General features: G+C 49.6%; 1 protein-coding gene across 7 annotated transcripts in view; it reads left to right on the top strand.

Moving 5' to 3' along the window:
• The window catches only part of VASH2 (vasohibin 2), a 40672-nt gene that overhangs the window by 10217 nt on the left and 17097 nt on the right, over positions 1–13358 (top strand). For 3 of the 7 annotated variants that reach the window (XM_027611515.1, XM_027611520.1, XM_027611516.1), the window contains 3 exons: positions 187–377; positions 5816–5890; positions 12584–12965. In XM_027611515.1, the coding sequence (XP_027467316.1) occupies positions 187–377; positions 5816–5890; positions 12584–12965 (648 nt within the window). Of the gene's footprint in view, positions 1–186; positions 378–4988; positions 5046–5815; positions 5891–12583; positions 12966–13358 lie in introns of all 7 variants that reach the window. The other 4 variants (XM_027611518.1, XM_027611521.1, XM_027611517.1 and 1 more) reach the window with 3 other exon arrangements.

Raw genomic sequence — 13358 nt, forward strand, 5'->3', positions numbered from 1 at the left:
AGTGTATGGAGGGAACACAGACAAGCAGGACTTTGGCAAGGGACCACGTGGTCCGGGGAGACCTTGTGCAGGTGGCCGTCTGCTGTCAGGAGCAGCTCTCATGTGCTTTCAGCCCCTTGGCTGCCCTTAGACATTGGGCCCCGGAGCATCTCCTTGATAAAGAGTTCTCTCTCTACTTCTTTGCAGCCTTCGGTACCCCAGGTTCCGAACTACAGGCTGTCGATGACGATCCCAGACTGGCTCCAGGCAATCCAGAACTACATGAAGACACTACAGTATCCTTCCAACCAGGGTCTGGGCAGACCCCGCGGGGACGGGTGTGGTGATCTCGAGCCTGGTGGCAGGTCTATCCCCAGCTGGTCAGTAAATGCTCTAAGGTTGGTGAGGCCGGGCATAGAGGGATGCCCCAGTGTGAGTCTGGAAGGCACGATAATAGGGGATGTACTTGCAATGATCAGACGCTTCCCCTGTTAGGCAGGTGCGGGCCGGGAGGGCAAGGCGCGGTGAGGCAGCAGTGGCCACCTGGAGCCCCTCTTCCTTCCTCCCTCTCTCCTCTCCCCTCCCCAGTCATTTTTGTTTCCTTCCTCTGTTCCTCTACTGTCTGTCTTTCTCCCTCTTCCCTCCTGGGCTTCTTTCTGCTCTTTTTCTTTCCTTTCTCACTTTTTGCCTTCATCCTGACCACTTACAATCTCTAGGAGGCCCACCTGGCCAGACCAGCCAGACTCTGGTCCTTCGCTCTGCCAGAGTCCGTGGCTTGTTTGTAGCCAGGATTAGATCTGTTCTGTGGGCCCGCACCAGCAGCACTGTAAGAACAAAGGAGCAGAGGAGGCTGGTTCATTGGCCACTGCTGGTATTTTTTTTTTTTTCAGGGATAGGAATCAGATGGGAGCTGGGCTGTCAGAGGTGTCTGTGGGAGGGACAGACCGTTTGCTCGCGCCTGAGAACATCTCAGAGCTAAGCCAGCATCAGACGCCCTACCGAGGCAGTTGTTGGCCCCCTAGCCCCCAGCACATTGTCCAAGAGGTCAGTTTTCTGCTGACCTCTGTCCTTTGTCCCGAAAGACATAGAACTCAGCAGAAAGGATTTCATGGGGCACTGCACACATGTTCCCACGCGCCCCAGAAGAGGCCCTTCCTCTCTGTGCCATATGCAAGCATCTTTCCTGTGGATTTGTGTGTCTTCTCTGAAGGGGGGCATACCAGAGGAGAGTAACACCAGTTGCTACTGATTTGGGTAGGCAGATTACTTCATTAGCCTCGCAGTTCCCACTTCACAGGTGATGAACTCCCCTGCGTGGCATCTTCCCGGTGGAATCCTGAAAGAAATAGTAGAGGGGGAGATGGCACCAGCCCCCGGGGGTGAAGCGAACAGCCCTAACCCTGAGCAGGCTATCTGCTGTTGGTGCTGATTCCCAAACTGGGACCCCCAGGGAGCATAGCATAAACTTCTGGCAGGATAGCCTTAGACCCCGAGAGCCCAAGGGTGTGACTGACTCCTCACAGAACATTCTAGAAGGTGACAGAAATTAGAACTGCTCCCCACTTCCATCTAGCACATGATCTTCACAAAGGATCATGCAGCCAGAGATGAAAGGGAATGAGCCTGGCTGGGGATGCCCTGATAGGGGCAAATATGCATCATTTGCTCATTCTTCCATAAACCCTACAACATGTTCTCAGCCAAATTTTCACAGTTTGCCTGAAGGATCTGCTTTTTCATTTTCTTCTCTGACCCATAACGATGGTCACTGACCTAGATCAACTGACTGCAAAGAGGGCTGGAAAAGGGAAAGTGCCGCAGGCTGCTGGGATCATGCCCCCGGTCACCTGGCCGTTGGAGCCAATGCGCAGAGAAGGCAGAGCGTGACCTCTGTTTTCTCTTCTGCCCAGACTTTCATAGGCACACGTTGGAGACATTGCAGTTTCAGTTCCAGACCACTGCAAGAGAGCAAATATGGCAATAAAGCCAGTCCAGTGAATTCTTTGGTTTCCCAATACACATAAAAGTTATGCTGACACTAACTGATAACATACCTGGAATAACACATCGAAAGCGCGCAATGACATATTTAAAACAGCAACCTACATACCTTAATTTAAAAGTCTTTATTGTCAAGAAGTGCTAACCATCCTCTGAGCTTTCATAAGTCGTAATCGCTGATCACAGATCACCATATCACATTATAATAATAATGAAAAAGTTTGAAATGTGAGCATTACCAAAATCTGACACAGACACTGAGTAAGCACATGCTGTTGGCAAAATGGTGTGGACAGACTTCTGGATGCTGGGTTGCCACAAATCTTCGTGTTTTTTTTTTTTTTAAGATTATATTTATTTATTTGACAGAGAGAGACACAATGAGAGAGGGAACACAAGCAGGGGGAGTGGGAGAGGGAGAAGCAGGCTTCCCGCTGAGCAGGGAGCCCGACACGGGGCTCGATCCCAGGACCCTGGGATCATGACCTGAGCCAAAGGCAGACGCTTAACAACTAAGCTATCCAGGTGCCCCCAAATCGTTGGTTCGTAAAAAACAAAACAAGAAACCATAGTATCTGCAAAGGGCAGTAAAGTGGAGGGCAGTAAAAGGAGGTATGCCTGTATTTAGGTCTTTGGAACTTCCTACGGCTTTGTCCTGGACACAGTAACACATGCTTGGCTACCAGGCTAGTCCTCACTATAGACGTGCTCCTTTGGGGACATGAAAAGATAAATCCTGCCTTCCCTTCGGACAGCTTCAGAGTGTCAGCCATCAGGAGTGCTGATCTTGCATGGGCTTCCGGAAAGACAGGTGCCCCCTGAGCTCTGCCACGTGGGGAGAGGCCTTCTGAGGGTCAGCTCGGGCTCAGGAAGTATCTCACTCTGAAGGCAATGTTTACAAGAGGCTTTCCCCCCAGCTCACTTTCTGGGGCTCATAACAGTAAGGAACTGAGAATGGAAGGCCAGGCAATTTTTTGTTACTTTATCATGGGTTGGTCTCACTTTACACACTAGGTGTATAGACTGGATCTGTGAACAGGGAGAAAGGCATACAGGTGGCATTTTTGTCCACTGAATTCTACTTTAAATTTACTAGGAATCTCGGGGCGCCTGGGTGGCTCAGTCGTTAAGCGTGTGCCTTCGGCTCAGGTCGTGATCCCAGGGTCCTGGGATCGAGCCCCGCATCAGGCTGCTCCACGGGAAGCCTGCTTCTCCCTCTCCCACTCCCCCTGCTTGTGTTCCCTCTCTCGGTGCATCTCTCTCTCTCAAATAAATAAATAAAATAAAATAAAAATAAATTTACTAGGAATCTCACTGTTTGAATGAGATCTTTGGTCAAGTAAAAAAATCTCTTCACAGTGAGGATACATAGCCCCTCGTTTTTCTCTTTTCCCTCTAAGGTTTTTTATATTGCATTTTTCAAAAGCTGGGCAAGAGCCTATATACTGTGATGGGCTCTTCTTATGGCTCATGCTGATAATTTTCAGCTTGGTGAGCTTGTTAAAATCATCTTCTGGCTCTCACCCTGGAACCTCCAACACAACAGTCCAAGGCAGTGTGACTCTGAATGACATCGAGGGTTAGGACCATGGCCTGAAATCCGAATCTCCAGGGGGCGGAGCCCAGAGTCTCCTTATAATGAGCCTCCCACCCCACACCCTCCAGTAGTTGTTACGCATGTGTCGGCGGGGGTAGCGGGGCGGGGGAGGGGGGGGGTCCTAACCCTCCTTGGGAGGGTGTGCAGCGCCCCCTTCTGCCACTGCCTATACCACTCTAGGGTCACACATCTACTCTCCTACCCCCTGCCAGGGTTACAAGTTCTCGATTCATGAGCACCTTCCCAACATGTGCTTTTTTCTATAGGATTTTGTTTGAGGCAGGAAAGAGAAATGTGTAAAGCAACTTTTCTTTAGGCTCTGAAAAAAATCAAGATCTAGTCTCCGAAAGCATCACATCAGGGAATCTTTGATCTCCTTCAGAATGACCTGGTGCTGGCTTGCCAGTCCCTGACACTTTCTGGGCAACCAGCTAAATCCCAAGTTGTGGGTAATAGTGTCATCTTCTCAGACTTAGTAACCATGGTCTAGGACCGGTCCAGTGAAATGAAGGTGATGTCTCCACAGTAAACTTTGCTGCAGAGACTGCACTATTGAGAAGCCCTACTGCTATCCTTCCACCCTTCTATCCATCATCCTTCCCTTCCATCCGTCCATCTGCCCATCTGGCCACCCACCTGCCTACCCACCCGTCCCTCCATCCGCCCTTCCATTTCATCTACCTTTCCATTCCATCCACTCCTTCTGTCCATTTATCCATCCATCCATCCACCCACCTCTACTGTCTATCCATCCATCCACCCTTCCAAGCCATCACCCTTCCATTCTATTCATTCCTTCCATCCATCATCCATCCATACATCTATACATCCGTCCACCCACTTTTTCATTCCATCAATTCCTTCCGTCCGTCCGTCTATCCATCCATCCATCCACCTACCTTTGCATTCCATCCGTTCCATTCATCCTTCCTTCCTTTCATTCAGCCAGCCACCCTTCCACCAATCCACCCATTTATCCATCCATCTGTCCACCTGTCTATTCATTTATTCCTCTTTCATTTAATAATGTTTGCTAACTGGAGTATGTTGGATTTGTGCCAGGCTTTGTGGGTGATATAAAGGTAATGAATAAATGGTCCTAACTCCCAAGGAGTTTGTAGCCTAATAAGTGAATTAAGACATGTTTTCAACTAAACAGAATACAGAGCAGATTGAAAGTAGCTATTATAAAGGTCCAAGGTGTTTTGAAGCTTAAGTTAGAAATTAGATTTTCAGGGCACACAGTGAGGAGTAAGAGGCTCTTGGCTACCTTCTGGCTACTGGGCACTTTCCAGAAAGTCCCTCACTCTTCATTCCTCCTCCCTTTAAGAAATCAATGCATAGCTTCCTCTGCTGGATCACTGGGACCTTTGGAGTTTTCTGTCACTTTCCCTTTACATACTTCACACAGATACAATCATACAGGGACCCAGTTCTTTGAAATTAGGAAAATGAGACCGCTGAGTGGGTAAGTGGTGCATGATCTGTGGGCCAGGGGACCTCTCTCCTACTCGAAAGCTGTCAACTCCCTCTCCCACCCTTTATCCCTGTATCCCCTGCTCCAACGTCCTGGTCTGTAAGGGGTGGGGGTGGGGGTGCCCCAGGGCCAGTTTGGCGGTGGGGCTAGGGGCTGGGCCACTCTGATAGCTAAGCTCTGTGGGGAAGACTAACTCTTACAGGGGTGCAGGAGGCCTGTGAAGTTGGTTTCTGTTTTTGTTTTTGTTTTTTGAGTAGGCTCCATGCCCAGTGTCACACAGTTTCAGGCTTCTTTTTGGCAATGCAATTTCAGAGTGTATCTTTTTTTTTTTTTTTTTAAAGCAGGCTCCATGCCCAGCGCGGAGCCCGATGCAGGGCCTTGAACTCACGACCCTGACATCAAGAGTCAGACACTTAACCGACTGAGCCACCCAGGTGGCCCTGAAGTTTGTTTTATGTGGTCTCCTTTACTTGCTCTTTGTAATGCCCCTTGTCCTAGGGCAACGAGAGAATGCCATGGCATATAGGCACTAACCTCCCGGAACTAACGCTTGGAGAGAAGAGTGGAGAATTTAGGAATTTAGTTCTGCCGGGTCCAGATGTGCTTTGGCTCCATCCTGCACAGCGAGCTCTCCCCTTTCACTCTATAAACCTGCATGGCACCTGGTGTGGAGACAGGCACGCTGATGGATTGACCGACAGACAGACTGCATAATTAAATAATTTAAGTCCTGAGATACTTTGCTGTGCTCTACCCTACAGGTTAATGGAAACAGCGAAAGAAATGACTCGGGAGTCCTTGCCCATCAAATGCCTTGAAGCTGTCATCCTGGGCATGTATCCTTGAAGTTACGTTTGCTCAAGTTTACTCCATAGTTGGTGGCCTCACTGTGGGGCCCAGTGTGCCTTTGTTGTCCTAGACTCACAGAGATGATGCCCGTGGTCTCCTTGGGGAAAGTGTCAAGCTCCCCCTGATGCTTCTCTTTAACTTTCACCTTCTAGAGTTGAACCAGATCAGAGGTTGGCTCCCTGGTCATTGTCAATGTAAGCTCTGGGCTGCGGCCTGCACTAGGCCCAGATCTCAGGCCAGATCTACTAGTCACGAGGAGACTTCCAACTTAGAGGGACTGCAGAGAGAACATGTATCATTATTTTTTGCATTTATCTGGCATTGCAACAGGATAGACAGTCAAGGGGAAATGGGATTATCCAAACGCATGTCTGGGGAAAATTCTAAGAGTGGGTTGTGGAGGAGACCAAGCAATGGCGTAGAGTCTTAACTCCACAGAATGTGGAGCTGAAACAAGGGTCTGGGCTCTCCCATACTTTCTGTTCCATTTTCCGCCAGACTTCTGGCTGTGGGGAATATGGTCCAGAAAAGCTGTGATGGCAAGAGAATATGATCTGGTAGAAGAGCAAAGAAACTTGCGGTCCTTTGGGGTGGATGGCTGGAAGGGACAGTGACCAAGGAGACGCAGCAAGACATGAACTTGGTAGGTGGTCCCAGGAAAGACCAGGTGGGTTGTTGAGTGCTGTGCTGAGAATTGTGACCTTCCTCCAGAAGGCAAGGGCAGCCTCCGTGAAAGATCAGCAGCAGAGGCACAACACGATCGGGCATGTGTGTTAGAGAGGTGGTTCTTCGGGCAGATGGAAGGGCAGACGGGAGAAGGAGCTGGATCTGCAAAGCCCGTTAGGAGCTGCTCCCTGAGGGAAATGGTGGTGCTTGAACCATGGTCCTGGCCAGGGGAAGGGAGGTGAGGGGACATCAAGGAGATAGAATTTCCAGGACTTCGAAGCCAACTGAGTGCAGGAGTTGATGAGGAAGAAGTCAACCAATACAGTGATGAAGGCAACTGAGAGGTGAGATACTTGGGCCCAGTAGCCAGGAAGGTGGAGGAAGGAGTGGGGGCTCATCAACACCACCCTTGGGCTGATTAGCTCTAAGAGTTAGAGGAGACCAAGGCAATGAGCCCCCATTTCCGGCTTGGAAAACTGAGATTGGATAAGTACGCTGCAGCCCAAGGGAAGGGCTTGTGGGGAGAGTCAGATTTATGGGGAGGGGAGTTCAGAGTTGAATATGTTCAATTTGAGACGTGGGGTGGGGTAGGATGTCAGGGTGGGGTATTTAGAGCGTGATGCTCAGGAGGGGGCTCTGCACGGGAAATAGAAATTGGGGAGCTGCGAGTGTTTAGGGAGTGGAGGCTGCTGTGGAAGGAGTGAGAAGAGAAGTTCAGGGAAGACAGCACACCCTTTTTGGGTTTAGTTGGACATGGTGAGCCCGTGACAGAGAAGAAGGGAAGTTAGAGAGCTAGAAGGAAACCCAGGAGAGAAAGGCTAGCGTGACGTCAGCGGAAGGGCCGGTGGCTCAGAATCAGCTTGGGGGCAGCAGGACAGATGCAGCCTGTGGGCTTGGTCTCCTGGACACGTTCACGGGAAGGGGAGTTCGTGGCCCTCTGCAGTCTGCAGGGCCCCCGCCGGCCTCGTCTGAAAGAGACTGTCCACAGGTGCCCAGGCTGACATTTGGAAAATGGGAGCTTGAGCCCTATTGTGGCCCTTCCCCCTCAGTTCCGTCCTACCTCCTCCCTGCTCCTCACAAAGGAGATGAGATGTGTGCCCGGGGAGCCCCGCCGGAGGGCAGAACGGGGTGGAGGCCACAGATGGCTCCGGGGGCCCTTCTGTGGCAGGGGTCCGCCACAGCTGTTGGGGCAGAGCCTCCTGCGAGGTTAATGGGGGTGCGCAGCTGTTGGGGATTTGCTGGGGGGGATCAGTGAGGGAAAGCACGGGCACAGGCCCTTCCCTGGGTGGACCAGCTACCTTCAGACTCTGCAGACGGAGGTCTGAGTGCACCTGGGCGGAGGCCATCTCGCTTTACACAGTAGCCACGGCCCTGTGCTATTGTATAAACCCAAGCACTACTTTAGGTTTACTGGGATTAATCAGTTCTTTTGGGATTGTGAGGAATATACTTGTGACTGGCCTCTGGGCCTGTCCAAATCAGAGGACAGTGTGCTCTTGGTTTTCCTTTGTTCTTACCAGTGTGACGTTTCAGAGAAGTGCCGAGAAGGTGGGGAAGGGTGGAGGAATGGGGCTCACACTGCTGAACTCAGGGAGATTTGACTCTTGGATACAGACAAGAAACACAGACCTGAATTACAAAAGTTACAGTATCTTTTGTCTTTTCTCTTTGGTCTTTGTCAGCATCCCTATGGCCTGCTTTTCTCTCGAGCACAGTGAAGGACATGACTTGGGTCATCTGTCTGTGTCGCCCACAGGCCCCTCTGCGGGTCCTGGGAAACAAATGGCACCTCAACAACTTTGAAACAGGTCAACTCAGCTGCTGGAAGCAACTTTGGAAGCCCAAGTCCCCTATCTTGTCCTTCCTTGTCTTCTCTCATTTGACGTTAGTCCAGAGTTCAGGATTCATTCAGGAAGAGCCCCTTCGTTTACTCTTGCTTCAGCTCATGTGTGCATGCGCACACTTGCACAGCCCTGCCGGAGACAGAGACCTTTTGTTCATCTTCCAAATCCTGGCAGCAATTTAGGGGGCCTCGCTGACCATGAAGGGGCTTAATCACTGTACTAAAGTGCTATGGCTGATTCAGGTGACAGATTTGTAATTAGAGGTGGGTTAAATGCTGGGCGGATCTTCCAGGAGCTTGAGCAAGGCTTCTCCCTCATCCCTAGAAAAGCTCAGGCCACTTCCCCGCCCTCAGCCACACTTCCTTGTCCCTGCCTGCTCTGTGCCCACTTGCTCCAGGTCCCACGGCTTTCCTGATGGCCATAAAGACGGAACAAATCCTAGCGATGGCGACTTGTGACATCCCCTCCTCCCTCCCTCTTCTCCACGTGGCTGACTCTACTTGTCCCACAAGACTAATTTCGGTGTGGTCACCGCGTGGCCTCTTTGCTCTCCCTGGGGGTGCGGGGCTTGCCTCTCTCACAGCACACATCACGCTGGGGTGGTTCTTTTCGGTTTGACCGAGACACCATGGACGTAGAGCGCTGTGTAAGTTTAAGGTGAACAGCATAGTGGCTTGACGTACATGTATTGTGAATGTGTTTTTTTTTTAATTGCAGTAAAATAGACCATAAATTTACCATTTTAACCATGTCTAAGGCGCAGTTGAGGGACATTGAGAACATTCACGTGGTCGCGCAAGCACGGGCACCAGCGGTCTCTAGAACTTCCTCTTCCCCACCTGAAATGCCATGCCCATCGAGTGCTAATTCCCCATTTTCCTCCCTTCCCCCTGACCCCCGGCAACCATCATTCTACTTTCATCTCTCTGAATTTGACTACTCCAGATACCTCAGAAAGTGAAATCATACAGTATTTGCCCTTTTGTGACTGGCTTATTTCACCTCAAGGTTCCTCTGTGTTGTAGCACGAGTCATAATTTCCTAACTTTTTTTTTTAAAGAGTTTTGTTTTTTTGTTTTTGTTTTTTTTAAAGATTTTATTTATTTATTCATGAGAGACAGAGAGAGAGAGAGAGGCAGAGGGAGAAGCAGGCTCCCAAGGAGCAGGGAGCCCGATGTGGGACTCGATCCCAGGACCCTGGGATCATGACCTGAGCCGAAGGCAGATGCTTAACCATCTGAGCCACCCAGGCACCCAATTTCCTAACTTTTTGAGACAGAATAACACTCCATTGTATGTCGTACGCCACATTCGGTTTATCCGGTCACTCATCCGGAGGCACCTGGGGCACGTCCCCCTTCTGGCTGTTGTGAACATGGTATGTGCAAGTAAGTACCTGTTCGAGTCCTTGCTTGTAATTCTTGTGGGCACACACCCAGAAGTGGAGTTGCTGGATCATATGGCAACTCTTTATGTTTCTTTTCTTTTTTTTTCTTGAGGAGCTGCCATACTGTTCGTGTTCTGTCCATTTTGAGTCTGTCTCCCCGACAGGCTTCCAGAGAAGGGAGGCATTCTTCATCTTTGGCTCCACAGCGTTGCAGGCTGCCTGGCGCACGACGTACGCACCCAGTAAGGGCTTGCTCTCCTGTCTGAAACAACTGAGGAATGCCCTTATTCCCACCCCAGAGAACTTACCCCAGAAAACAAGCAGGAATGGACGTCAGGGGGCTCCGAAGGTTGTGATTTCACTCCCTTACAGCCAGTTAATCTCACAGGAGGAAGTGAAGAGAAAACAGGTAACTTTTTAGAACGAGGAGCCATCTGTGCTTAAGTTGAGGGAAGAGGACAGGGCTGACCTCAGGGCTTCGGGCTGGCTTCTGTTAGCTTCTTTCTTTTAAGGGTACCTGGGTTGGCCCTCACTGAGGCAGTCTTTTTTTTTTTTTTAAGATTTTTTATTTATTTATTTGAGAGAAAGAATGAGAGAGAGAGAGTACGTGAGAGGGGGGAAGGTCAGAGGGAGAAGCAGACTCCCCGCTGAGCAGGGAGCCCGATGCGGGACTCGATCCCGGGACTCCAGGATCATGATCTGAGCCGAAGGCAGTCGCTTAACCAACTGAGCCACCCAGGCGCCCCTGAGGCAGTCTTTTTAAGCCTAAGGAAGGTGTCCTCACAATGGAGGGTCATCCTTGCAGCAAGCATTAACGAAGAACTTCTGTGCGCCAGGCCCATGCTAAGCCCGGGGACAGACACCAGCCTACAAAACACTACTCCCACGCCTACAAGATGCAAACAAATACACAATGACAACACTGGATGATTAAGCAGCAAGTGCTACAGGGGTTCTTGAGTTGGAGAGGGGTACTTAACTCATACTGAGGAAGGTCGGGGAAGGGGGTGGGAGGGAGGGGAGAGCAGTGAGGCTGTTCTAGTCGGGGTGCCGCCTGTATAAAGAGAGTGAGCCCACACCGTCCTCACTCATGATTCTTACGAGACCCCGAAGATCTCTGCCAGGTTTGAATCCCCTGCACGAGAAGGCTGATGTGTGAGTGAAGCCATAAGAGAAGTTCTACTGCAATAGGGGGCATCATGTGGTGCGGAGTATGTGCAGTGGCATTTTGTTGAATTGGTCTCATAGCTTTGTAATGTGAGGGTCATTTAAAAGTCATTTAAGACTTCCAGTTATATATGACTTCCCATTATGAGAGAATATATGTGCCAAGGGCACGGGAGTGGATTCTTTATGGTCTCGGCATATCCTCCAAAAATGTCTTGGGTTGACTGCGGGTCCATGGGCTGGTCCAGGGTGTGGGGGGAATGAAACTGGACAAAGGAATAATGAGCAGGGACTGAATTGTGGCAGGACTTTGGGAAGGGATTTGGACCAAGTCTGAAGAAGATGAGAGACAGGGAAAACTGAAGCAGAAGAGTTGACACGTACCACATTTTGGCTTGAATAGAACATTCTGGCCTCTGTGTAGAAAGTCCATTGGAGTGGGGGCAAGAAATGGCAAAGACAGATTCTCAGAGAGTGGAGAACCATATCCGCTGACTGAGCACTTACCAGGCACAGGCTGCCATGGGGAGCACCTGGCTTATTATTTACCTTAGAAACTCCTTGGAGTCACCACAGGTTTTCAGCAGAAAAGTGACACCGTGAGTTTTCAACCTCCCTCTCCAGAAATACTGGGTCCTTGCCAGGACTATCCTGGGATTTTGAGATGGGCTAAAGGATGTGGTACTTCTTGTCCAGCACTCCGGCGTGTGGAGTCAGTGGGGTAGTTACATGACACTGCCTCTGTGGGGTAGCTGGTCCCAAACTGATACAAAGGTAGGAGGCTGGGTTGCTCGATCCAAATGGGCTGATAAGTGGAGAAAGCCAATCTGTGATGCCAAGTGCGTTGGTTCAGGTGCTGGAGACAGCTTTCTGTGTGGTGCCCAAGGCTGTTGGCATGGGTGTGCTAGGGGCCATGAGAGGAGCAGATGAGGGGCAGGTGTGACCTGTTCTGACGCCTTCCCTGCCAGATAATCAACCAGTCTGGTTTTGTTTTTTTTTTTTTAAGATTTTATTTATTTATTTGAGAGGGAGAGAGAGAGAGATCACAAGCAGGGGGGAGGGGAAGAGGGAGAAGCAGACCTGAAGGCTTAACCAACTGAGCCTGAAGGCTTAACCAACTGAGCCACCCAGGCGCCCCAGTCTGTTTCTTTTACATCTCATTGCTTTGGCTTGATTCTGGTTTTCATTTTTCTCCTGGAACATTGCAGAGGCCTTCAATTCTGGCTCTGTCCCACACACTCCAGCCAGAATTAATGTCTGAGAACGTCATTCCGATTACATAAAAAAAGCCTTTAATACTCATCATCCCTGTAGAAAACCAAGGGAGGGGGGAAAGCCATGATTTTGTTTTGCATTTATTTAATTACTAAAGTAGAAGGCAAGTTTTTCTTATTGTCCTATTTTAATTTGGCTTCAGTATGCACCATATAATAAGTATTCAAAGATATCAAGTGAATCCTTTCTAAAAGGATTAGTCTGGATAGGTTAGATATGGGCCTCAGAGGCAGAGGGATGGACACTTACTTTGCCTGTCTGGGCCACTTCCCTCCCTGGGAAGAGTCCAAGCTCTGAATTTTCAAGGCCTCCCTTCTCTTCCTTGACTCAGATGGTCTAAGATACTTAACCAATGGACAGCCTTCCATCGAGCGATTCCCCATCAGCTTTAAAACCTACTTCTCAGGAAACTACTTTCACCACGTTGTGCTGGGGATTTATTGCAATGGCCACTATGGCTCACTGGGCATGAGCCGAAGGGCTGAGCTGATGGACAAGCCATTGACCTTTCGGACTCTGAGTGACCTCATCTTTGACTTTGAAGACTCGTACAAGAAGTACCTGCACACAGTGAAGAAGGTCAAGATTGGGCTGTATGTCCCCCACGAGCCTCATAGCTTTCAGCCCATTGAGTGGAAGCAGCTGGTCCTCAATGTCTCAAAGATGTTGAGGGCTGACATAAGGAAGGAACTGGAGAAATATGCCAGGGACATGAGAATGAAGGTAGGTGCTGGGAAGGCAAATGAGTGATGCAAGAGAGTTCTATCCCCAACCTCTGTCTGTCTCCCTCTTGCCTCATGCCCCATGTTTCTGGGATGGTCAAAAGCCTCTTGAGTTTATCTTGCTTCGTAGCCATCCTATTAAAACAAAAAATAGAAATCATTTGCTATCTGACATGAACAATTAAAGTTTCTCTTTGTATAGACTACTTCAAAAACTGGAGCTAAAGTCAACTTAGATGTTACAGTTAAGCGATGTCTTGGCATGTACGTTCTTCTATGAAATCAAATCTAAAATGTTAGTCATTTTAGATTAAAGCTCTCATTTTGTTTTGTTGTTTTGGTCTTTATAATAGGGTGACCGGTCATTCCAGTTTGCCTGAAACCTGCCCAGGAC

This window comes from Zalophus californianus, chromosome 10 (assembly GCF_009762305.2).
Source record: "Zalophus californianus isolate mZalCal1 chromosome 10, mZalCal1.pri.v2, whole genome shotgun sequence".
Classification (NCBI taxonomy): domain Eukaryota; kingdom Metazoa; phylum Chordata; class Mammalia; order Carnivora; family Otariidae; genus Zalophus; species Zalophus californianus.